General features: G+C 36.2%; 3 protein-coding genes across 16 annotated transcripts in view; 2 read left to right on the top strand and 1 right to left on the bottom strand.

Moving 5' to 3' along the window:
• TIAM2 (TIAM Rac1 associated GEF 2) overlaps positions 1–2601 on the top strand; it is a 165112-nt gene extending 162511 nt beyond the window's left edge. For all 11 annotated transcript variants that reach the window (XM_071549264.1, XM_071549265.1, XM_071549260.1 and 8 more), the window contains 2 exons: positions 247–401; positions 1249–2601. In XM_071549264.1, coding sequence (XP_071405365.1) covers positions 247–401; positions 1249–1892 — 799 coding nt within the window. In that variant the 3' untranslated portion in view covers positions 1893–2601. The remainder of the gene's footprint in view (positions 1–246; positions 402–1248) is intronic.
• Positions 1703–26844, bottom strand: part of TFB1M (transcription factor B1, mitochondrial) — a 26672-nt gene continuing 1530 nt past the window's right edge. For 3 of the 4 annotated variants that reach the window (XM_071549277.1, XM_071549276.1, XM_071549278.1), the window contains exons 3-8: positions 25952–26103; positions 22843–22951; positions 20967–21118; positions 17010–17129; positions 6233–6360; positions 1703–3335 (exon numbers count right to left, since the gene is read on the bottom strand). In XM_071549277.1, the coding sequence (XP_071405378.1) occupies positions 3077–3335; positions 6233–6360; positions 17010–17129; positions 20967–21118; positions 22843–22951; positions 25952–26103 (920 nt within the window). In that variant the 3' untranslated portion in view covers positions 1703–3076. The remainder of the gene's footprint in view (positions 3336–6232; positions 6361–17009; positions 17130–20966; positions 21119–22842; positions 22952–25951; positions 26104–26844) is intronic. The other variant, XM_071549280.1, reaches the window with a different exon arrangement.
• On the top strand, positions 10183–13330 carry CLDN20 (claudin 20). The gene is made up of 2 exons (XM_071547948.1): positions 10183–10319; positions 12297–13330. Exon 2 carries the CDS (start codon positions 12375–12377, stop codon positions 13032–13034), a length of 660 nt encoding a protein of 219 aa, XP_071404049.1. The 5' UTR covers positions 10183–10319; positions 12297–12374; the 3' UTR covers positions 13035–13330.

Below are 26844 nucleotides of genomic sequence, written 5' to 3'. Positions count from 1 at the left end.
CGGGAGTGAATTTGATGCAGTGATCCAACATCAGAAATCTGCCCACCTCTATAAGCACAGGTTCCAGTATGATATGGGAAAAATAACTGATTTTATCAGACTCTCAGTTGGTTATCAAAAATTACTTTCTGGAAAAGACCAATTAAAGAGGTGATTCCCTTGATATAGAATTTACCTGTCAAGATGTTTTATCCCAGTGTCCTACTTCAGAGAGGAAAATTAATTTCTGTTTTCTTAAACTTGCAGTGATTCTGAGAACAAGACTAACATTGTGAAGGTGATTCGTTCTATTTTGCGGGAGAATTTCAGACGTCACATAAAATGTGAGCTACCGCTAGAGAAAATGAGTAAAGATCGCCTTGTCCCACTCAAAAATCGTGTACCTGCAACAGCCAAACTGGGTAAGAAACACCTTCTCAAAGTGAAAAATACTCTGGACTCCAATACTGGCAGGTGGTTCACAATTCTTACGACTGTAAGGTGTGATGTGTCAGACCCACATATCCCATTTCATTATTTAGGCTGGGTGGGTAGTAGTTTCCCCACCACTCAGTGCGTGACAAGGGCTAGAGGAGGTAAGAAAGTTTGCTGTCTCCCTTCCCCACACTGCAATGTGCCATTAGCTGTCTTCAGGGAAGACTTAGTAAGGCTCAGCTTAATTTTGACGGGGAGGAACAGACTCCCTTTGGCATGATATTAGTGTTCTTTCCTCTGGGTTCCCTTTAGTATCTCAGCCATAATAACATTTATAGCTAAAACAACTGGCAAAAGGCAGGGGTCTTGTTTCTTTCAATGCACTAAATCTGCATCCCAGCAGATATTCTAATTATGTACAGGCTTCAGACATTTTATTTAAATGAGTAGGTACTAGTATTTCAAGTTCTCTCTCTGATCAGTCCTTTGATCAGATCCCCTTAACGTCACAGATCTGGAACAGTTCCAGTTCTGCCTGCATCCTGGCCCTCCAGTGCTTGAGGTGCCTAATCATTCTATCCTGAAGAAGTGTGTAATTTAAGATTACAATTTTTGGAGGATTTGATGCGTATTACACATGAAGGCAAGCACATAGCCCTGGTAGGTGTAATGAAAACTGTGACATGGAATCACACTGTCAGTATTGGAGTGCTGACACTTCTGACTTGGAATTATTATCAAATGAGAGACTACACAGTAATCGTAAGTGGGTTGAGAAAGAAGGGATAATCAGCTGATCTTTTGCTGAAAAAATATAAACCTGCATTTTTTCAGCTTCCACGAGGTCCCTGAAGGTCCTGAAGAATTCATCCAGTAGTGAGTGGAATGGAGACCCAGGGAAAGGCACCTTCCAGGACTCTGATGAGTGCAGCCTGAGCAGCAGTACTCAGAGCAGCAGCTGCCACACTTCTGAGAGCATACAGGAGCCCAAAAACTCATCTCCCAATAAACATGTAGAGAGCTGTGCATCTGACTTTTCTAATGTTCTTGTCAAAGAATCTGATATTCTCAGTGACGATGAGGAGGAGGAGGATTATCGGAGCCTAAAGAAGGGCAGTCCTACAAAAGACATTGAAATACAGTTCCAGCGTCTGAAGATTTCAGAGGAACCCAGTCCTGACTCTGAACAGAATCAGGCTGCTGAAAATGAGGAAGGAGATGGCTTTGAGATAGGACAGCATCCAAAGCTTGTGCGTGGCCATTTCTGCCCAGTGAAGAGAAAAGTAAACAGCACAAAGCGTAACAGAGGAACTTTAATGGCAATGCAAGAACGTCACCAGTCTCTTGACAGTCACTCTGATACTGCAAACCTGGATCTGAACTCTATTTTAGAGAGAGAATTTAGTGTCCAGAGTTTAACATCTGTAGTTAATGAGGACTGTTTTTATGAAGCTGTGGAGAGGCATGGAAAATCCTAGCTTTCTAATTAGCACTATATTAAGAACATTAATTTGAAGTCCATATAAAATTCAACAACTATTTTGCTTTAAAATTAGTTAATTCATGGAAGCTGCAGGAAAACTACTATCTGATTTTGTGCACTAATACATTTTTTCCACAGAAACAGCTGTAAAGGATTCTTAAGTTATTTTAATTTATTGTGGATCAAAAATAGATTAAGTTGGCCAAGGTCTGTAAATTAGTTCATCCCTTTCAAGCAGTTATTAAGATGATGTAGTGTTCTTGGGGATGGCCTCATTAGTATTTTCAGTAATGTGGAAAAGGTGCTAGTGAGTGGCAGAGGGGTTTAACTTGGAAAGTAGCATTGCAAATTTAATTTTTCAATACCTTGGGCATTTTATTTCTTTGGTTTTCATGTTTGCTTTATTTAAAGCAGAATTAAGTTATTTTAATGTGTTTTAGTGCACCACAGTGCAGAAGTTTCATTTTTGTATGTTTCAATGCTGTTTATACTTTATACATATGTGTAAATACAAAAACAAAGCTTGGCCTGTAATCTTTTATTTGACTGTATTTTTTATTTTCTCTACCAGCTTGTACAGTAAAAGACAATTAAGTATTGTACTTAGCCATGTTTTCCACTTTTTATTGTGCTGCTTTTCTCTAGTTGGAGCTTTAAATCCCAAATTCTTTGTTTCTGCATAAATGAGACGAGTATTAGCAGACCTTGAGGCAATTGGTGCACTTTATTCTCCCATAAGCCAGTCACTTGAGTGTATTTATAAGAGCCTTGGCTTCTGTTTTTTAAATTACTCTGCACAGTAGAATGTTCCAGGATAAAAAAAGCAGAAAAACCCAAACAGTCTTACAGCTGAACTACAAAATGTGTTTTTCTTACATTTCAGTAATGCACTTTAATTCATACAAAACTCAGTTATTCCAGAAGTATCACAACTTATTTACCTGTTTCACATCATACATTGTTTCCTGGTATGTGTTCTCACCATTCCCCTGAAGTAAAAATAACCTGGACTTTCTTTTCCCTTTTGTCTGCAGCTGAATGGAGTAGAGAGAGCTGCCCTCTCTCTCCACCACCTTCTCAAAAGTAGTTCTTCCATATCTGCACAAATACAGGAATATATAAGCCTCCTTTTACTGAAACAAAGAGTTAAAGCTAATTAAAAAAACAGTCTGCTGCAAATTACAGCTGATCTTCCTCTTCAGTCTGTTCAGGCTGACTAGTTCTTCGTAATTTCCTTGCCCTCTTCTTTTGTTTTAGTTCTTCTCTGTAGTTGAACACAAAAAGGCTTGGGTCTTCATCACACATTTTCCTGTATGTATTGCAGAGATTTCTAAACTGTGACATGGAGAGCTGAAAAGGACGTAAAGTTGGATCAACATTCGCTGTCATCATCAGCTCTTCTGTTCTTTGAAAACGTCCACTTTCAGGAAACAAGGTCCTAGAAGGTGTAGGGAGAAAAAAAAATCAAATTCAAACATTTCAGACAGAAAATTAAGTTTCCCTTAAGAGTAACAAAGAATTTACTTAATAGAGGTTTACTACTAACTATGATATTTTAGCTGTGGCACTCTTAATATAACTCTATCTAAACAAATGGAAACATATGAGGGTCCTTTTTCTGCAAAGGCAAATTATGACACCATAGGAAAGCATATATATAAATATATTAAACACGTGCATGTATGTTCATGTTTGCTAACATTAAAGAGCTTTGAGCAAGGATATCAGAACCTTCTTAGAATTAGTCTCATATTTAGAAAGCAAGAACAGATTAAACTCTGCAAAACAGATCAGATCCAAACTATATGACTTTCTTTCAGACTGTTTCATTCCAATGGGAAAGGTATTTGTTATAACTTGTCATTAATATCATAATTCTAATGCCAGGGGTAAAAAAAGGTCAAGGAGGAAAAGCATATGTAATTACCATTCAATTTCTTATATTTAGAACTTGGTGAATGTAGCAGGAATTCTAAATTTTGGATTCAGCTCTGTCATTCTTCACAGATAGGCATATCAGTACATTTACTCTGTGGCCAGAACACAAGTTCCCCAAAGTTCAAGTAATTTTTAATGTCACACAAAAAATGCATGCTACAAAGTGTGAACTAATAAAAGGACTAGCTCTTATTAGCAGTAGGTCTTAGTCTACAAAGGGTCAGGAAGGCATAAAATCTGCACATGATTTATGTGTGTGTCTCAATTTTCAAAGTGTATCTGTGATACATACATAATATCCAAAAATGTGCATGTAATACAGTAAGAGCCTCACATGCCAGATGTGTTTTGCAGGTTTGTTAGACAAACTAATCTTGTATAATAAGTAAGTGAGAGTCTGTCCAGTGGCCAGAAAGAACACGGAGTTAAGAGGTTTAAAACTGTAAGTGAAGGATGGAACTTCTGGGAAACGTGGTTTAAAGTATGTGTTACTGCAGGCCTTGGTCAAAATGTTCCCATTAATTCAGCATCCAGGTCAGCAAATTTAAAATGGATCAATTCTTATTTCAATATCCCTCGGGCTATTCTTTGATTTAGGAGTTAAAAGACATACCTGGAGCCAGAATTTACTGACTGAATGTAAATTGATTCTATACCTTATTTTTATACAGTATATTTGATAACCTTATAATGAACTTAACAGCTTTATTATACAAAAAAATTTGCTATTTTTTTCAGGTCAGCTAAAGAATAAGAGGATTGTGTTTCTTAGCTGCATACTAGGGCTAAAGTATGATAAGCTGCTAGGGAATACGTGACGTCCAAAAGTTCAGATTCCCCCTCCTTGCCTCAAAAGAATGTGAAGCAGTTATTTGCAATTTCAGATTATGCAACAGTTGAGTTTCTGGGGTTTTTTTTCAACTTTGGCAAAGATATTGTACCTAACATAGATATATGCTGATTGCACATGCCTTCTGCTTATAACTGTCAGTGAAACCATTCTTTCGCATAAAAAAGAAAATTAAAAAAAAACGCAAGCTCTCACCACCCTGTAAATCAAATACAAATAAATCTAAAGTTTGGATACTTCATTTTCTAAACACCTCCAAATGCATACTCAAATTGTAACACAGGCAAATTGGCACTCATTTTAGACCCAATGTCTGCATTCCAACATCAATGGCATCCACAGCCTCAAGAAAAAAACGACAACAAACTAAAACTAGAGGCAAAATTGTTCACCTTTAAAACACTGACATGTAAGGCTTGTAGTTCAGTAAGGTGATACCCACTCTGTATGGCCAGACTTCGCGAATGAAGATTTGGGAAGGGCTCTGCCCACATGGGTGTGCCCTTCCAGCCTGCACAGTGGATGTTTTAGGTGAGGCACAGCGTGCGCAGAACTGGCCCCACCGTTTAAGTCCTCAGGTCCATTTGCCACGGCCGAGCGAGCTTGGACAGTGACAGTGAAGTCCTCAGGACTGTCACAGCACCCGGTACTAACCGGGGCTGACCTTGCTGAGCATCCGAGATGTGACGGGATGGGATGGCAGAGAGGCATTGAACTGCCAGGGGACGGTCCCACTGAGACTCGAACTCAGGTCCTTGGGATTGAGAGTCCAGAGTGCTCTCCTTTACGCCACGGGACTGCCTGCCCAAATACTCACTCTAATTCTAGACTGAATCACGGCCAAAACTGTGCCCAGCAAATCCAGCTAGCCTGAGGTGCAGGACCACGCTTCCAGTCCTAACAGCATCTGTCACACATTCTACAATGTTGAATGCTGGGTTTTGGCCATAACAAGTCCGACATGTTGCTATGTTGCAGTTTTAACAGGATCTCTGGTGAAGAGACTGCAGGTTTCTCACATCAGAGAACCTAGTAAATTCCCTCAGTAAGCCATGGGGATTTTTAAAGGGCCAATAAGAACTCCATAAAAGAGCAAGCACAGAAACAAGGATCTGAGCTTTTGACATTATCCCCAAATAAATTTTTCCACAGATGATGTTCTCTTCAAATTTTCATCAAAACCTCCTCACACTGCCATCTTTGATTCTGAATTTTGATACTTTTGTTTTTTAACTCAATCATGCTCTAGTTTTTGTGGTTGGGCTATTTTCATTTCTGAGACAGACAAACTATTGAAAAGATGGCCAACTTATCCTAGTGATTTTAACAACTTCAATTGCACTAACAAAAATGTCAGGTAACTATTACATAATTACATCAGAAATAAATCTCCTAATTTTGTCTTCAGAAACCCTTCTGAAATGGAAAGATCTAATGACAACAAGTATAAAATGGAAGGAATAAAAGTCAAATGCATATCTAACTGATTTAGTAGCTGATGCATTTACAAAAACATTATCTGAAAATTTGTCATTAAAAAGCCTTACTGAAGTCCACGGCAGCAATATTTTCTTCTAAACTGAAAGACACTTTGAACCACTTTTTCTACTAGCTCAAAGGGCTGCTGTATCTTTGGTTGCACCAATGGAGTGAAATGCACCACAGCCACATCCACCTATATGGAAAAGAAAGATACATTTGAGTACACATATTCCTCTGGGACACATTACTTCTAAGTTAACTGGCTAGACATCAGGAAACAGGCACAATACAGGAACAGATTATTGTGACAGGTAACACAGCTGTGCAGTGACTAATGAAGTATTAAATATATAAAGATTTGGTTTAGCTTTCAAGGCCCTACAGATTTTTAGTCTTAGTTATCTACATATTTCCAATTAGTTCACATGACATTAATACTTGGTACTTTTTTTCCCCATGGCACTTTCTTCATCTAAAGCAACTTCCATGTAATCTGTAAAGTAATTAGCACTTCTGTCTTCAGATCCTTCCACAAGACAATTCTGACATAATACACAAATTAGACAATATTTGAGATACAGGCTGAAGGGCAGCTGGAGAAAATTGGTATTATAATTAGAAATCAAACTCATTCCCTATATTTCTTCTGTTGCTCTAGGGCTTTTCTAAAATGTAAGCCAAGGAATTATGTTTCAACATATTAAGATTCTAAAATTCTACTCTATTTAAAGGAATGGTAGGTAGAAATAAGTCTGCATTCAGCTTAAGTGACCGCACAACTCTGTATTTACACTGTGTATCACAGTTCATCTAAAATTACACTTGAATTATTCCATAAATGTAAGCTTGTATACATTTTTATAGTTCTAAAATCAGCTTGGACAGAACAGTCACTTTCCCTGTGTCACAAAACAGAATGAAGTTGTATGTATACATTTTATGGTATTTACATGTATATCTATGTCATGCAACTATAGAGACACTGTATTATACAGAAATGTCCTGAATTCAGACTTCTGTATTAAAAACTAGAAGCTGGGCTAAAAATCCAGTTCTGCACAGCAACGAATAAAGCAGTTCATCTTCCAAACTAGACATTAACAAAAAAAAGGGAAAATTTCTGTGGAAGAGCACGGTGAAAATTTATAAATTTGTACAAGTACTAGTATTGAATGACTAAAAATTTTTAAGTAACTGATTTTTGAAAATATTCAGTCTCTTATTAAAGAGTCTGCTAATATGATGGACAATCACTCATTTTTTAAAGGTCTGACAGTCAACACTGGCATTCATAGAACAGATTCTATGTGACATTAAACTGAAGATGTGCTAGTTCTGACAGAAATAAGAGACACAGGCTAAAGAACAACTGCTGCTCTAAGCTCAAACTCAGTGTACCAATAGAGATGACCCAGATCACAAGAGTACTAAAAAAAGAAGGTGTTTTTCCCACTGCTTCAACCAAAACTGCCCATAGCAATCTCTGATGTGGACACAAGGTATATATATTGTTCTTCCAGAGGGAACAGCTCAGCTGTCAAGGACAGCTATACAGGTACAACTGCTTCAATAACAGGAAGTACTACCTTTCAACAGAATCATAAAATCCAAACAATGTAAGTTTTTAATGTAGACAGAACTAAACTGAAAAAAAATATCTGCTAGAGAAAGGAAATACCAGTTAATGGTTCTGATGAAAAAAAAATACAACCCAGAAAACCAGTAGGTTTCTCAAGTACACATTACTGAATGTTTTTTCTATTAGTCCACCTTTTCTGAAAGCTAGTTAAAAATAACAAAATACTTAAATTTACAAAAATGTGAAGCACAAGAACTTGTTTAAAAATAACAGGTGACAAAGAAAACTTGACATATGGAATCAGCAGTCAAATAAACATAAATGTATTTTCCAAAGCGGATTTTTAATTTTTCAAGTGTTCAAAGCTTTTGCCTTTGTCACAGGTTGCTGCTACCTACAAAGAAGACGACAGGAATGCAGAAAACACTTGTGTTCACACTGAGTGTAAGAAAAGTTAATCATTTTGAAATGAGGAAATACATACTTCACATGATAATCAGCTACTTGAACAGAAATACTAAGGGTTTATTGGCACATGCATACGTGTATTGTCAAGAAATAAAATAAGGTATTTCCCCCACAAAATAAGGGGTAAGAAAACAACCAGAGACCATATGGCATCTCCTAGTTATCTCAATTTTGCAGAATTGCTCCTAAGTGAGAAATTAGGGCTCTTCGGGAGTTAAAGGTGTATCTTTAACAAAAATTTCTGAAGGGAAAGAGAACTCAGTCTAGATGCAGTGTACTACTTCAGAGCCAAACAGCTCAGTTTGCAATCTCAAGGCCAGTGGGCAATAATTTCTGCTTCTGAAACAAAACACAGCACTTCTCAGTTCCATTACAGATGCTGTTTTCTTTGGACCCCAGGAAAGCTGCCTGGTTACTATAGCAACAGATACAGGGAAAAGCTTTCCTCTTGTAATTGGCCACTCCTTTAAAATTATACATGCCATTTTTTCCTACCCTTTTTAGTATGTATAAAGAGTAAAATTATGAAAGCCAATATAGTACACAAGAGCACTTAAAATATACAAGTTAATTTGATGATAATTTTACAAGTAACAATTTTGACCCCATCAAGTATGTTAAAAATATTTACAAAATAGCACTCAAATCTTACAAATTGAAGAATATGAAAATCATTCAACTGATCTACCCTGAACTGTCAATAGCACAGCAATTATTCATCCCTTACTGTTTTTGTGACAATGAAGGTTTATGTTCTGGTAGGGTAGGAGGAACACATGACAGAGCACAATTTAATCCAGAGAATTCTGCTGCCTTGCTAATGAAATCAACATTCTAAATCAGACTAAGCTTAAGCAAGACAGTTTTTACTACTTGTTGACAATAAAGGTCTATAATGGGCAATACATGTATCTTGCAACAGGGCTGTATTAAAAGCAAACCCACATAACCTTCCCTCAAGATGTAATTTACTAGTAGGGAACTGAAACCTAAGCAGAACATATTACAATTTCATTAAAACAGACTGCTTGAGATACTACTGAGACAGTTCTAAGCCAGCACTTTCACAAAACAAGTGTTCAATAGCAGCATTTTATCTACTATAGACAAATGTTAGGTCTAACACCAGACGTGCATCTCGTAGCAATCTTGTTCTGATGTGAGAGTTTAATTTTGGTTCACTTCCAGCAAAAAAGTAACTATGCCACTCACTAATAACAGTGATTTCTCTCTAAGAACAGCTTTGCAACAACTCCATTCACACTAGGCTCACAAAGAGAATCACAGGAAATCAGAAGTCAGAGACAGAACCTATGGGTATATCACTGCTGCAATGAGCAAGCCTTAGATCTATCTTCTTGATTTCACATACCAGCTTGTTGCAGCCACTACTCCAATGTGCTGCAGTTACCACATAAGTTTTGTTAGTAGCTTTATTCCTGCATTCTTTTACACAGCCTCATACCACCAAGGAAACAATTTATAGGATCACCTATGAAGGCTAAAGCTAACAGAAATAGATAAGCAAAACCTGTAGTTGAATAGAAATGCCTTGCTGTTCCAATTACAAATTAAAATAAATTGCACAGTTCTTTTCCAGGAAATTTAAACTCTTAATAAGATTATCTGCGACGAAAAAAACAAAACAACAAAACCCTCTGGCTCTCAGTACAACTTAAATTACTCTCCCTCCCTTTCACCCCAGTCTATAAGTCTACAGCTTATGGATACTCAAAATTTTACTGTGTTTAATCACGGTTCACACTTTTCATCATAGAACCTGGCTATCATTATGTATTTAGGACTAAGGGCCTCCGTCCATTTTATTCCATAATCTCTTTGCTTTTCCTTACCGAGTGTTTTTCAAACAAAACTCACTAAACAAAGTGCTCCTTTATTCTCGGGTAGATGGAACTAAGAGAGAGAACAAACAGCAGTAATGCACTTGCTGTAGAGAACAGAAAAAAAACCCCACAACATTCCAAGAAATTTTGTTAATACATGCCAATGCAGTTTTATATGAGAAGGGATAGTTCCATTCAAGAGAAACTGCATTTTCCAGGACATCTACAGTGAAGAAAACATCTCAGACCTCACATCCAGCAGTAAGTCCTACACAAACAGGAATGAAACATAATTGTATTTTTAATTACAATTGTTGTGCTTATACTTGAAATTATCATGCCTTTAACTTGGTTCATCCAATTAAATGTAATGTATGGCTACCATTTGCAGTGTTTTGCATTTACGTGTGCATGTTCATATATACTGAAATTTTAAAAAAGAAGCAATGAAAAAGGCTGACTCAAGATCCTAATTAGCTGTTTCAGAATATGCTTTCAAAAGAATTTTGAGCTATCTGGATGTGTCAGTTCCCTCTGTAAAAGGAAGTTAAACCATCTTTCCCACGGGCCCATACAGCAAATGATATGTATTTGCCAAAGCACGTCTTCACAGTCTGAACAAACTGAAGGGATTTGGAAGTAGGCTGGTCTTTAAAGTAAGATTTTTAAAATGAATAGCTGTTAATATTCTCACCTTAACTGTAAGAATTTTTAATATATATATGCTGGGCAGAGTTAGGACACTGTTGAACAATTACTTGAAATAAGTACAATATAAAAATTAAAGTATAAATATATAAATTATGTATTTTATAGAAGATCTAGAGGATTATATTATACTGTTATAGAGAATAATAATACTAAATATAATCATATTTATAGAGGATAGCTACATTAATTAGTTAAGTAGTGCCACTGAAGACCTACAGAATATATATTGATTAAAACTTTGTTGTCTTATGCATAATGTACAATGCTACAGATATTTTGTGTTCCACTTATTTCAATTTTATCCTTTATTATTATGGCTTTTTAAAAACGTTCTAATGCTCAAGACCAATTTTAATATTATTGTTCATACTTAGACAGAATGTCTTAGAAAGCATAATCCAGACTGAGGTCTACCCTTTGTCTATCACTGACAAAAGACAAAACCTGCCAATTATCCAGCCCCTCGTAAAAGGCAGGGCAGGGCACTACTTCTAATCCTCCTCTCAGCTCTATCAAACCATCGTTCTTCATCTGCTCTCCTAACAGTCCATCTGATGAAACAGCAGCACTTCTGTCTTCCCAAGTGCACAGTTATCGTGCTGCCTAAAATGTTCTCATCTGCAAAATAAAATTGGACTCTTAATGCAAGAATAGCAGGAAGCTTTTTTAATGAATTTTTGAAACTGCCACTTCATGGCAAATTTGCAAATTATTTCAGACAGGTGACTGATTAAAAAGATGCACTTCCACAAATGAGTTTTTTCATATCAATATTAAAAAAAGACATTTTAGAGACAGAAGCAGATCATACTCTCTCATGACTTGCTCAATACTGCTGCCCTAAATCAAGGAATGGAAATCACTGATTGAAAATAAAATACTGATTTAGAAAAGTCACACGTGACTAAATGGTGAAAATACTGCAAAAACTAAATTAAATTTTATCCTTCAAAACCAAGAAACTTTGTTAACAGTTATTAAAAATTTGAACAGGTAATATTTAAGTAACAGAAAAAGGGTTACCTTCAACCACACTTTACACAAGAGATAATGCAACAGCATACATGACTACAGAACAGTCAACAAGAGCTGACAACAGCCATCAACACACTTAAATAAGGTACTTGAGGAATAGAATATATTTTCTACTAGTGTTTTTCTACCCCAATGACTTCTAATCTGCAAATTCCTAACCTTCCATTTACATTGCATATTTATTTAGTAAACCTGCAATCTTTATGGTATTATCAAAACCAACTGCAGTAAAGTAAGTTTTGCTGGATGGTTTGCAATAATGTATGAAAGGGCAGCAGCTCCTTTTTTACAAGCCATTCTAATACACTGCCCACTTGCCATCATTTCTTTTCAAGTACCTTTTGTACAGCTGCTCAGCTGCTGCAGGGTCATGTTCAGATACTCATTCAGATAGCTCTAATTTTAAACGGAGGCAGTTTTGTGTTTTCTGATTTCTTTTTCTTTCCCCCTTGCACTTCTCCTCCCCCCTCCTTTCTTCCCTATTACACACAGGGCTACAGCTTGGCTACGAAGCTACCACTCATTTTCGCGAGAGAAAGGGCAGACAAAAGGTGACAGCAGACAACCATCATGGCATCAGCAAGTCTGCAGTTCTTTGCTTTTATTCTGGCATTGTTTGGTGTTTTTGGAGATATCGCAGCCACGCTGCTACCAAACTGGAAGGTAAATGCAGACGTTGGCTCAAATATCATAACAGCTATAACACAGATGCAAGGACTTTGGATGGACTGCACATGGTACAGCACTGGGATGTTTAGCTGCAGCCTAAAATACTCCATCCTCTCTCTCCCCGTCTACATCCAGGCTGCACGGACCACCATGGTACTGTCTTGTATCCTATCAGCCTTTGGGATCTGCATCACTACAGTTGGAATGAAATGCACAAAGTTGGGAGGGGACAGTGACAGCAAAAGTCATGCTTGTTTTGCTGGAGGAGTCTGCTTCATTCTTGCAGGAATTTCTGGATTAGTACCTACATCCTGGTACACAAGAGAAATTATTTCAAATTTTCTGGACCAGACCATTCCGGAGAGCAGCAAACATGAACCAGGAGGAGCGGTTTATACAGGATTCATTTCAGCAGGCTTTCTGCTTATTGCAGGTGTGATTTTCTGCTCTTCCTGTTTTAAAAAGCAGCAAGGAGCATGGATTTACCCTCCAAAGCAGCACCATTTCCCATCCACAGAGCAGGACAGCAATGCAGGTTATAACCTGAAGGACTATGTGTAAATAGTTATTTCTATTCATTGAAGTATTTCTATCCATTCAAAGGGTTTTTTGTGTGCTAAGTGTAGTTTGATTATTTCAAAGAATGTGTAACAGAGCATTTAACTTTTCCTACATCTGGGTTGCAGTTATGTTTACGCAAGGTATTTAATTTATAGGGGCACCCAGAAAAAGGAAAAAAGTAGGAAATTATACTTGTCTGCTAAAAAAGTACTTTATTTTGCTGATTTTTCAAACCATGCTTTCTGACTTGCCAAGTAACTTTTACTGAAGAAAAAGGAACTATTTACAAACATAACTGACTGTACAATTAATGTATGGATGTCTTGCTATAGCAAAGATGATTAAAAAATAACTGCTTTCTATACAGCAAATGTGGTTTTCAATAACATAACTTTTTATAGTGTATTTTACATTTTTATCTCTATTTTAATTATGATGCAAGGAAAAACAAACACAAGAAGTCAAGTCCAATGGTTTTTATAAAGCAGACACATCTGCCTTTCATTTTCAATGGTAAATTGCCTTGGTAACAAGATTTAGTAAAAAAACCCAATGAATCATACACAAAAAAACAACAAACCAAAAAAACTCCCACAACAAAAGCCCATGGTTCCAAACTTTAGCTGCACTGTTATACTCTGCTTTTTGGGCTGAAGAATCAGCAGTATTATTCAGATCTTGCCAAACACAGCTCTCTCACCCCAAACTGACACCCGCTGTGGGTTTCATTAAGTATTGTTAAAGAAATGTCTGCGGGACATTCACCAATTGCTACTAATCTATCACTGCACAATGAATGTTAGATATGAGGAGCAATACAACAATAATAAGTGTAACTCTGAAAACACCTGCAAACTGCAACAAACAGGATACAAAGTAAACTGCTGAAAGGAGCTATTAACAGGTCAAATAATACAGCTACCACTTACTGTCTTCTACAGTTCTGACCTTCTAAAATAACTTTATAAATCCTTTAAATTATTCCTGTAAGGTCTGTTCCAGACCCACTTCCATGTATTCCATGTACTCTAAAATATAGCATCTAACAGTGATAAAGAGACAGCTTCTTCATTTATTTTCTTAACTACCTTATTTTGAATAATTATCTTAAATCTTTTAACCTTTTCTTTCACCACACAAACTTTTTTTTCTAGTGGTCATTGGCAAAGCATATTCTATCTAAATACTTCCCTAAACAACAACCATATTGATGAATGAAAAGAGATACAAGTGTTTAAATTTAGGAATATGATAATGCTGGACAAGTCTGTCAATAAAACCAACTCCTATTTACTCTGTGTATTTATACACAACTTTCATTTCCCATGTTATTAGCCTGAAATTTGCTAAACAGTATGAAGGACCATAAACATCATATGTTTAATATGTTGGAAAAAGTAAGATCTTCCATTACAGCATTTGCGGAAGTGGAGTTTTATGAACCTATTATGTAAAGAGTCTTTATTCACAGAGAGTCTACATTTTTCATTCTTTATACATAGAATGGCATTATATCTTGCTTTTTTTAGTACCATTACAGCTTGAGTTTCCTATGTATTAATCAATGAACTTGTTTTGTATTATTCCTAATGCTACTTTATTTGGTATTCCAGAGACTTAAGTATGATCAAAAAGCTGAATTTTCTTTTCCTAGACACAGTGTCCTATAGCATCACCCTATTCCATAAACCAAGAGTCTTTTATGTCTCAACATTCACAGTATGGTTGAAATAATATTCATATATTGTGAGAACTGAGGTAAACAACTCATTCTCACAAACATGCATCTCCACCTTTAGTAAGGGGTTCGACATGGCACTAAGCCGTGAGCATTGCTATGTGTGTGAATTAAAACTAATGTTTGGAAAATTATAACCAAAAAGCATTTTTCCAGGAGGGCATAAGAGAAAGGCAGTAACTGCATCCTAGAAGCAAAATGAAGTATTCATCGGTTCCATGCGCTGCAGATTTTTCTTCCTGAAACTTTATACAGAAGTACCAGAACTTTGTATAGCTATGAAACTAAAATCAAGCACAGAACCACTTCATTCACAATATGCTGAAGGAGCTTTCCAAGGAAACAGATTCTATAAGCAATGGTAATATTTAAAACCACGTCAGTTTACAGCAAAACAAACAAGAACAGAATAGAAGATCAATCTACAACAGGAGTTTGAAGGAAACAAAATATACTGAAAACATATGAAAACATATCTGTCTGAAAAAATAGTATTTTCTGCTTTTGCAATATAAGCAATTCTTGTTTTAACTCGAAGAAATACATTAATTAAAAATATGCTTGCCTTTAGTGGTACAGCTTTTTTATTCAACAGAGTACCAACTGACTGTAGGATGTGTTTATACTAAAATATTCATCACAACTTTGTGAGTTGCCTCTCTCTTGGTCAACTATCACCTTTTCAGTACAGGAAAATGGGAATACAGTTACAGCTTCCCAATTCTGAGACACAATCTGCACAAGACTTTTGACTAACTAGCTCTACTAGTACTCAAATTGTATCCACCACTGAGAAACCACTAATACAAAATTGGAATTTTGGCCTTACTTAAAACTATTTCATTTATTTGACAGTGAGATGGCATCCCAAAATTATTTTTCCTTCAGTTAGGAGAAAGGAAAAGAAAACCTACTCCAAAAACTCAAAGAAAAAAAATACAATTTCTTAAGCATGGACATTTTTCTTCACTACAGACTGCTGTCAGAACTAGGAATTTAACATGTTTGAATGGTTACTTGCTTGAAAAGTATTTACAGAATTTTAAGTCATCATCAGAATATGCCCAGGTAGAAGCCTTGAAATTCATTGTTACAAATGAGAGAGACAACCTTCCAAAGGTTCGTTCTCAAGAGTATGCCTGAAAAGTAAAAGGACAGAGTGACTGTGATAAGAGGGAAACAAAATAAAATGAAGAGCTGAACCAACTAGTTTAAGAGGGATTGTCACAAACTACAAGTTCATTTCTGAAACAAACCAGCTGTTTGCTAGGACACAAAACAGGGTTGATTTAGATTAGAAAAAGAGAAGAAATTTTTTACAATGAAAGTGGTAAAATACTGAAATGTTGCCCAGAGTGATGGTGGCTGCCCCATCCCTGGAAACGTTCAAGCTCAGATTGGACTGAGCTCTGACCAGCCTGACCTAGTTGAAGATGCTCCTGCTCATTGCATGTGGATGGGTCTGGATGACCTTTAGTGGTTCCTTTCAACCCAAGTATTTCTACAATCCTATGTTTTCCATGTGCTTTCAGGGGAAACAGACTTTTAATGTCAAACACAAGATTTTACAAAAAAACCCACAACTGAAAAAGCATTCCTGTCCAAAATACTGATTAATTTATTGATTTTTGATTCCTGTAATCATAATAAAATCAGTGGCAGTAGATAAGGGGGCAACATTAGACTTTCCCCACTCACTCTACCTCACAGATAGGAGGCAGAAAAAACTTACTTTTTAAAACATGCAGTAGAATACAGGTGACAAAGTGTTATAGCAAATAGGAGGGAGTAAAATATGTTAAAAATGACTAGGATGAAACAAAGATTATAGACACAATACAAATAGAGATCTTTGACAAAGATGACAAATTAAAAGCTTTTCTTATCACAGTCTTTCAAAAGACTCGTTTTATAAATACAAAACGTAAAATAGCAAGCTTTGCAAAAATGCTACAATCCTAGCAGACTATCCTGCCACTAAATCCTAATCTCCCTCTCCAGAAACACCCAAAGAAGAACACTGATCTTGCAAATAGGTTTGAAAGCCAAAGCCAAGATCTGAGGAACCAGAAAGAAAAGCACCTTCTTAAGAGTAAGAACATTTTGTTTCTAGAAATTTCACATCACTTCATAGTATGGAGATAGAGCAGCCATCTCTGTTCCTTAGTCAAAATCAAATACATTGCTTGACTTACAAATTACCAAAAAACCCCCCATAAAAACAGAGGAAAACCTACCTTTGGCTTTGGAACAAAGGCTGCACCTGGAATTACAAAACAGTTTTCAACATTGCAGAGATGCTGAGCCATAATGGACAGTCTGCTACGCTGTTTACCTCCTGCATTAGCCGTAAGCCTCTATGGGAGAACAAAAACATGTGCATCAGTGATACTGAGTTAACCAAGTGATCAGTTACATTAAACTTTGATTTATCAGTATAATCAAAAGGAAAAAAATCCACCACCAGTTAAGAACTCATATTTAATTGCATGCCCTGTTGATCTAGAATTCTTTTCTCCCACGTAGCAGCATTTCACTAAGACACCCTGCTTATTTATGTCAGCCCTGCAATCAAATGCACAGGATAAGGTGCTCCTTGAACTTCTGCAGAACTAAATGAATGCCAAAAGAATTTTGTATGAATATAGGAGAAAACTAAAACTATCCTGACTGCAGAATTCAAAATAAACCTAACACCATCTAAAAAGTACTCTCACATACCTTCTGATTTCTATATTAGATATTACTACTCTTTTTCCTTCTTCAAGATAAAGCTCCATAAACTCAAGATCAGATAGAACCCAAAATTTCATCATTATTAACTGATCTACACTTACAATATTTCCAAGGAAGCTGATCTACTTCATAAAAATTTAGAATGCCTAACAATGAAAGCATTTAATACTTAAAACTCAGTCATTCTCTGATTTTCCCAAGAAGTTTTTTACAAATACTATCAAAATAATAGCCTGGCCAGAAGTTTTCTACACCATTGGAACCGAGTAAGAAACCCATTTTGTGTGTTTTGCTAGCACAAACAAGATTTAAACAAAAAAAGTACTCAGTAAAACAAGTCTCAAGTGATAAAAACCACTACACTAACTATGCAGAAACAGATTTTTTAAGATTCCTATTCTTATTTACCACCACCTCAATAAAAAATAAAAACTAAACTCCAATTTTTATATCTGGTGACATCTGTACATCATGCAGTTTCATATGAAAAGCCTACTCATGAAATACTGCCATGCTGATTAAACATATCCCTGAAAAATGAAACTAAATTTATTTCTGAAGTTTGCCATTTTTTTAAACAACTCTTCTAAAAGGCAGTTCAGTGCAGAGCAAATAAACACTTTTCAACAACTTTTTGGAAAGAAAGTTCAGTGATTCTCTCTGCATACACCAGCATTTAAAACTACTTTCACTGTTGTTTCACAGGAAATGTAGTAGGAAAAAAAATTTATCCACCATCATTATTATTTTCTGAAAAAAAAACAGACTGCAAAATCTAACCATGCAGTAAGATATGCACTTCAAACCTCTGCAGTAGAAATGAAACTGACCTAATGACAACACTTGTAGTCCTTCCAATGCCAATTCAAACAAGCCGATCTTCACTTCCCCCAAAAATCACTTAGCTGCTCTCAGGCAGTAAGCTCCTGCTTTTCAGCTACAGAAGGAGTAACATCATCAACCTCCGGGCAGTAACATCTTAGAGCACTTCAAGCACATCAGCAGGAACATACCTGTGCATACACGTACAAGGGTCACCTACTCAAACTCCCCCGTCATGGACAGGGACACCTTCAGTGAGATCGGGTTGCTCAGAGCCTTGCACTGCCTGATCTCAGTATTTGTAGGGATGGTGCATCCACCACCTCTCTCGGCAACTTGTTACAGTGTTTCACTTCCCTCACCTTAAAAAACTTCTTCCTTTTATCTAAATCTATCCTCTTTTACTTTAAAACCATTACCCTTTGTTTATCGCAACACGCCTTGTCAAAAAGTTTGCCCCCCTGCTTCTGTAACTTGGCCTGTATTGGTAGGTTTTGAAGCTCAGTTCTCAAAATTTTCTTTACTCATACTTCTAAATATGGATAGCATCTGAAACTACACTAAGTAAATCATGCTGAAATTCAGCTAATTAGGTAACATTTTTTCATTTGCTATTAAAACTTTAGCAAGGCATAAAGATCCAGAAACCTCTTCTGATGCTGCTCACTGTCAACCACACTCAAATGGCCTGAAATTGTGTCAGGGAAGGTTTAGGTTGGGTATTAGAAAAACACTCTTTCCCAGACGGTGACTGGGCACTGAACAGGCTCCCCAGGGAAATGGTCACAGCGACAGGCCTGACGGAGTTCAGGAAGTGTTTGGATGATGCTCTCAGGCACATGGTGTGACTGTTGGGGATGGTTCTGTGCAGGGCCAGGAGATGGACTCGATGAGCCTTGTGGGTGCCTTGCAACTTGGCATATTCTGTGATTCAGGAACAGCTGTTTGTTTTAGTCTTCAATAGAAGTTGTACCCTGAAATTGTGCTTTTCATAAATGCATATTAAAACCCCATTACAAATGAATCTGCAAAATCTGGCACAGGAATTAACCTACATGAAGAATTACACTGACCATACAAAAGAATATTAAATACAGTTTCAATACATAAGCCACTTTCTGCAAAACATGTTCGTTTAGAACCTACATCAAGTGATGAAAATATAATGGCAATTTTTCTTCTGTACATTACTCAAAAAATTGGAATTTCTATTTTATTAGCACCTTTTGCCTAGTATTCTAGACAGCAATGCCAGACACAAAGTGACAAAGCATTCGGCTCCTCTAACACAACTCTGTTCTAGACATCTAGCAGTTTAGTACCTCACTTCCCACGTCCCTGCAGTTCAGGCAAACTATCATCTACCCAGTTCTACTCAAAATTAGAGACTGACAAAGATCTCCTATTCAAACTGAAATACGAGTAATTTTAAAGGAAGTGGGCTGGAAAGTTACCTGGGCTGGGTGGCAGATTTACGATGAAGCACTGAAGAACTTGGGGCAAGGTAAAAATTCTTACTCACTAAGTAAGGAACAATTTTAAAAATGTAAACTACAGAGAAACAAAATGATCTGCTTGACACTCAAAATTGCTATTTTTATTGCTGTGGATATTTTGCCTTATCATCCTTAATAGGCCTCAGAATTCAGCATATAACATAACTGCTGGTTTTTATCAGCTTTAATCCATTTTATCAAATCATATCAGAACAGAGTGGGCTGCAGTAACTCACACCAACATCACTGTGCTACAAGGAAAGAGAAAAGCAAAAAAATACAATCAGCAAGAAAGGCAAAGGTGTTTTCTCCCTGTTATGCTAGCAAACAGAGCCGGATCATAAATAAAGAAGCACATTGCTCTTCTTTCTTACTGTTATTACCAAGTTATCCTAATTAATTATAAAGAACAACACCCTATTCCACGACAGCATCTCATGCTTTTGCTGACTTTATGGCATATTCACAGACTTTCTTTGATATGTAGGCTCTTAGCTTAGAAACATCCAAGGGAGACACCAAATTTTTCAGTATAAAACATTTGCATACTTGTGGTGACAGAACTCAATTGATGCCTTTTTACACACACAAGAATGGCAGCAATACATTAATAATTCTGATCGTAATTCTGATATCAAGTCTCTTGTATTTTAAGTGTTTAATCACAACTAGAAATAATGTTAATCTGTCATTTTTCCTTATTTCCAGGAAGGTGCTTTTAAAACAAAAATTAATAAAGAGGACGAAGGAAATAAATCTAAGTGTATTTCTTGAGATGAATGAAAGGTAAGAAAAAACTGATGAAATGACGAATGACTGTGAAAGAAGAAAGATATTTAAAATCAGAAGACTGCTGTGCAATCCATTAATGCTAAAAAAATCAGACTTCAGAAGATAGAGTACCACAAGCAAATATATCCCTTTGTAAGACAATAAAATAATTTAATTATGTGCTTATGAAAGGATCAAAGCAGATGATCAATTCAACAACAAAATCCATAATTTATAGCCACATAAACTAAAAATTGAACCAAACTTTTCCTCTCTTTCTAAAGCCAACTAAGATCAGGTTTGTAGTTTTAAACAAAAGGTTGCAGGTAAACAAATCTGTACAACTTTGGGAAGATGCTAAAATCTTACCTCCCCAACTTCCTTCTGAAAAGTCAGCGTCATCTGTGTCCTGCCGTAACTAAAAGGTCCATCCTTTTTTGAAACATTCTCAAGCCATTTGATAATTAGAGGAGTAGAAACACTGAAGGGCAGATTCCCAATGATATGTATATCTGGTGGTTCTGTTGACATTTGACAGGAGAAAAAAAACAGTCAAAAAGTTTTGGATAAGATTTTGCCAAGAAAGAACACACAATTAAAAAAACGTGCCTATCAACCTAGACTTAAAATACTTTTTACCATGCCACACTGCCTTTTCATTTGTACTTGTCCTATACAGGCAGAACTGTGTTACTATTCTTAGCAATTACTTGGAAAAAAGCAGTTAGGTTGGGTTCTCACATTTGAATAAATCAGTAGCTTTCAGATGATTTTCAACTGATCGGTAAAATTCTGCTGAGCTACTCCACAACAGGAAAGCTGTACCAACAGCAAAGCTATAACAGTGTTTCTTTAAACTATGACCATTAGGTACAGAGTAAATAGCCATATTCATGTATCTGTCGTTCAACACATTCCTTCAGGGGTATTTGACTAAGTCTTAATAACCCTCAAAACAACCACCTAACTCATAGTGGACAGAGCTCTCCTTCTGTGTAGAGTCCTCTGAAAACAAAATGTGTTCAAGGACAGGACTTGGCAGTGAGTAGTGATACCTATTTTTCCATTATGGATCATATCAGTATATGCATGTGTTGCACAACATAACGCAGGCATTTCATTAGCAGGGATCATGTGGTCAAAGCAGGAATGCAGAAGTGGACAAAAACCAAAAGCAAGTGTGTAATGTTTCTTAGATACCACCATATTTAATAAAATGAATGACAGCTATCAAATTCAAGCTATTTTTCTGGCACACTTTACTTATTACGTACTTTTTAGGCTGTGATATTTCTGGTATATTTATCATATTACACACATCAGAGATGGCTCAGGACCTTTCTGAAACCCATTGGCCTTTCAGATTTTTGTATGGCAGCAACAGAGAAGAAATACACCCTACCTCTAATTAGTCAGGTCCAAAACCAACAACTGTATGTTCAAGAAAGGGAATTTTTTAAAAACTGCACTACACTCTCATAAATGCATTTGCTCATATTTTTGTACTGTGAAGAGCTTCTGTGGGGCAAATATAGTATGGAATTTTTTGAGGTTAATATAATGCGCCATGGTCTTCTATGTCCTAAGTTAGAAAACAGTTTATTATTCTTCAGGCACTGCAAAGAGTGACTCTACTTCAAATTTAGAAATCTGGAAAAGGGGACTGGAAGGTCATCTCTGATTAATCTAGTAATACTGCATATTTAAAAAGGGGGGTGAAATAGTGTCCTATTAGAAACTCAGATTAAAACAAAACCCAAACCCACACAAATCCTGATTACATTCTGCTTTTGCCAGACATCCCGATGAAACCAAAGCAGTAAGAATGTTTGAGGACAAATTTCCCAAAAGTTTCAAAGCAAGTTACAGAAATTTCTTCAGTGGAATAACAGCAGTGTTGATTTCTGATTTCTTTACAAAGAGGAAGAAGCTGGGAAGTACACCATTTGATCTGCTTTTATGCTTTCCATGGGTTGTTATTGTACAGTCAAGATGCTCCAAGATCAATAACTGCAAAGCTCCTCACTGCTGACTAAGGTCAATGTCACACAAATTCCATGGTTTTGTCTTAGAAGAAGAAGACAATTCTATTTTCTTCCAAGAAAAAAACAAAGATAGGTTGTCTTTTCTTATCTTCAAAATGTAACAGAAGAGAATAACACTAGCATTGACTGAAATTCAACTTTTATCACCACACTAACTGAGAAGCCGTAAAAAATAAAATAAACCAAATGTAAATACTAACCATCCTCCCAGTCCTTTTTTAAGTGCTTTGGAAAAGCCTTCTCCATCTTATAGGTCAGGATATCTCCATGAACGATGTGCACTTTTCCTGGAGCTGCTTCAGACAACATCTGTTTGTAAGCAAGCAACAGAATTCACAGTGAGTATTAACCAAACTGATTTCCGGCTTCAGTCACAGCAGGAATGAAACCACTGCTATATATTAATCTTCAATATAGAACACAGCACAATAGGAGTTTACACTGAGCACACTATTAGTTAGTATGTACTTTCAAAAAGCAAAGACTAGAAAAATGTTTAATGCACAATTCTGTAAACACTTACTATGCACAGCTGTAGAATCCTTACTAGGGAATTCAAACTTGAAAAGACTGCTAAGAGTCTCTTCAACAGCAATTAACAAATCCCAGGTCACTAGCAGGACGCCACCTGATTCAAGTAATAATGCAAGCAGCAGGTTTTGAGAAGTTTTTAGATCCATTACCTATAGAAACAAAGTTCATGTTGTTTATTCTGTCTCCCCCACAGCCTTAGGGCCTATCACTGAATTTTAGCCATATGTGACATAAGGCTGCAGAAATACTTGGCCGTTTTTCCTTCTACATGAAAAAGGTGGAAGAGATTCTCTTAATACTCATGTAGTAGTCTACACTTGTACCATTAAAAACAAGGAATTCCCCCAAAGGAGGGAGTGAGTAGGTAGCAGTAGAGAAAATCTCAAGAATTTGTATCTTTCCAGACATTACAAACCCCACTCTGATGTCAGCTTCTGCAGCCCACTTCTGCAGCTTATCTGGTATTCAATAAAGGCTGATAAACTCAGAACTAGTCGTGGTTCTTTCATTGCTGATGTCAGTTCCCATAATCAAAATTAGGGTTTTTTTAATGTTTTACTAATCTTTTCCCTTACACAATGAAACTATGTGCAAATAGCACAATTCAAATGCAAAGTTTTTCAAAGATGACATTTGGTGTTATTTACTGATCCTGTGTCAATAAGGAGAAATGGCTTAAAGAACAATTTTGCTTTTGCACAGAAATCCGAACTCATGAACAGTTAAGTGCCAGTGGCCAAACTGCTGAAATACACTGCTCACCATTGTTAGTTCCATCTTCAGTCTGAATGATGCTTATATGCTCAGGGCAGAAACAGCTTTCACTGGTCTTTGAGCCAAAGGAAACTGCTGCTTTTCTCATACTGTTCATAAAATGTCTGTGTGGTACTTTTTTGAGTAAAAATTTGGGGTCTTTATTAATCAGAATTGCTAATTTTTTTGTAGAGTGCTAAAATAAAAGCTTAACTAAAACCTAAGTGTTCTTTCATGCTTTAAGTGCAATTACTTCCAAATACAAAAAACAAAACCTCAACTCCAGACCATTTAATGGATTTTCAGCATTACACTAGCAATTATATGGCATACAAATTCACTAAGCTGCCATGATTTGTCAAATCTTTCTTTGAAGCTGTTATAAATGCTATAGCCAAATGAAAGATAATGTAAGACCAATAAAGTTAGAAATATACAACTATGAAAAAAATTACACTATTTTCTTATTCAAAAACACTTGGAAACCCATTCAAGCTTTTCCCATTTTAAGAGAAAACCTGTGCACTAACACAGTTCAGGAGCTGCTGTGTGCTAGGACACCAGCCAAGAGTGTTCCATTACACAGACCCTCTCATTCTTCACACACAACAAAAGGGCACAAAGGAAACGTAAGGGGCATAGTTTAAAAAACGAAATGGCATTACTGGAATCACTTTATATTCATATACTCTCTTGCTCTCTTTCTCTCCTCATTAATCTTTCAAGCCTAGAAACTAGTAGGTCATATGGCATAGGGAGCTCAGGATTCTTTAAAAGCAAGACAGAACTGACACACTCTCGGTTTGTGTAAACTTTTACTCTGGACACACATGTTGTTCTTCACTGTATTTCAGTTTTGTCAGATATCACAGCTTGGAAATGAAAAATCAATGAAAAATGCTGTATGCTTTACATCAGTGATTTCAAATGTATCTAAAGAGATATTTTTAAGTAATAGTCCTCAATGGTTATTTTAATTTCTGAAATTTTCTCATATTAAAATCTCAAGCTTTTACAAGCATCTGGTTTTGGTAGTTTGCTATGGGAATCCAGAAAATAGGTATTACAATCCAGATTATCAAAAAAGAAAGATTCAGTATGCATCATCTTATTTGTAGGAAAAAAAAAATACCAAATTTAACAGAAATGGATGCAAAACATTTCTCGTTCATTCACATCCAACTATTACTGAGCTATACCATCTTTACATTCAATAACTTCATTCAGAAATTCATTCCTCCTGTGAGTAGGTTGGTAATTAAAAATAATGACAAACATTTCTTCACTTGAATAGTAAAGATAATTATATACCAAAAGCTCACAGACCCTGGAAGGTACAGTTTTATTCAGAGAAATCTGTTTTAGCAGATGCATTATGAAAGATCATACAAAAAGTGCAAGTACTTAAAAAGCTCTGTTAACTAAAGCAAGTATCATTTCATCTCAAATTTTCTCCAGTTCCAAACCAGTTCTTCTAATGCAGAATTTAAAATCTAGAATAGAAATGTAGATGCACTTACATCAACTTTAAAAGAAAGGAGAAAAGTTTGAGTGTTTATTTGAAAATGTAAAATGTCTGTTTGTTTATTCTTCCGTATCAGAGTATTAACCCACACTGAATTCTATTAATTGGAGTTATCCTTTCACAATTTTATAAAGCATAATCATTAGGATTAAAATGAAAATTAGGACCAAAGGACATTATGTTCAGCCTTCCAACTATGATTTTACCTGCACAGTAACATGCACCCAAAGTGTCTCAACCTGAAAAAAACTATCAGGCCTTGGCATTAATTCAGTTGCAGGATCAGGCCCTGAAGGGCTATGAGAAAGCAGGAGCAATTAATGACTATACTGTGTATCTTCATCTTCAAGCAAATTATAGTTCTGGTTTAAGCCACAGAACCAAAATTATTTTTAATGCTGAGATCTCAACAAGACACTTTGGACCTTTCTGTGCTCTTAAAATGTTATCTTTCAATGCTGTGGATACATTTTTACAAATTATTCTCCAGTTGGTACCTGCAATCCTGGAATAAATCGAGCATCTTTTTCAATTAAAAGGAGTTGTTCAACACCAGCACTGAGAATGGATCTGGTAATTCCTCCTGGCCCAGGGCCCACTTCACAAACATGGGCATTTTTCAGCTCGCCAGCCTGTTTCACTATCTTGTCTGCAAGACAGAGAACATACTAAGCCTTTATTCTGCAGAAGATCCAACTCACTAAGATAAACTCATTGTTTATTGTTAAAGCACAGGCATGCTTATCTCAGAACAAGCACAAACAGTGACACATCCCAGTTAAATGATCACACACCCACCAGGCTGCACAGAATTCAGATTTGTTTCATACAAGATACACTGAGCTATTTAAAAAAGACTATTTTTAGTTTAATGTCTTCAGCATACATTGTGCTCATTACAGAATCAAATAAAAAGAGAATATTACTCCTCATCTGTAAGGTTGCAGTATTATTGTGCTGCAAGCAAGCACTTGTGTTCAACACCCTAAAGACTTGTCCTTATTTCGCTTACAGTATCTCAAGGAAATTTAAGTAAAAAAGATTCAGGGAAGCTCTATCAAGATTATCATATGAATAGAACAATTTTATGAGGGAGAAGTGGATTGAATTAAATTAAGCAAATTAAATTAACACAGGTAACTGGTAGGTATAGAGAGTTGGACAGTTGAAAGGTGAGGAAAGAACACCTGTATGTAAATGGAAGGACACAACACTGGAGGGTATTACAACCAAAAAAGAAGACAGATTAAGGGCTAAAATAAGGATTAAAAATATAGCTAATGAAACAAAGGGATCCTTAGCATGCATGAAGAGAAGATGCTGACAGAAATTATGGTGCTCACTCCATAATTTCTCATGTATGCAATAAAAATGAGAAATATCTGAAGAC

Source organism: Pithys albifrons, chromosome 2 (assembly GCF_047495875.1).
Source record: "Pithys albifrons albifrons isolate INPA30051 chromosome 2, PitAlb_v1, whole genome shotgun sequence".
In the NCBI taxonomy this organism is placed as follows: Eukaryota; Metazoa; Chordata; class Aves; order Passeriformes; family Thamnophilidae; genus Pithys; species Pithys albifrons.
The sequence above is the reverse complement of the archived record's forward strand: the minus strand, read 5'-3'. Positions and strand labels throughout refer to the sequence as shown.

Bases quoted from the DNA above. Each gene is read 5' to 3' on its own strand.
- CLDN20 (XM_071547948.1), top strand. From the start codon at position 12,375: ATGGCATCAGCAAGTCTGCAGTTCTTTGCTTTTATTCTGGCATTGTTT.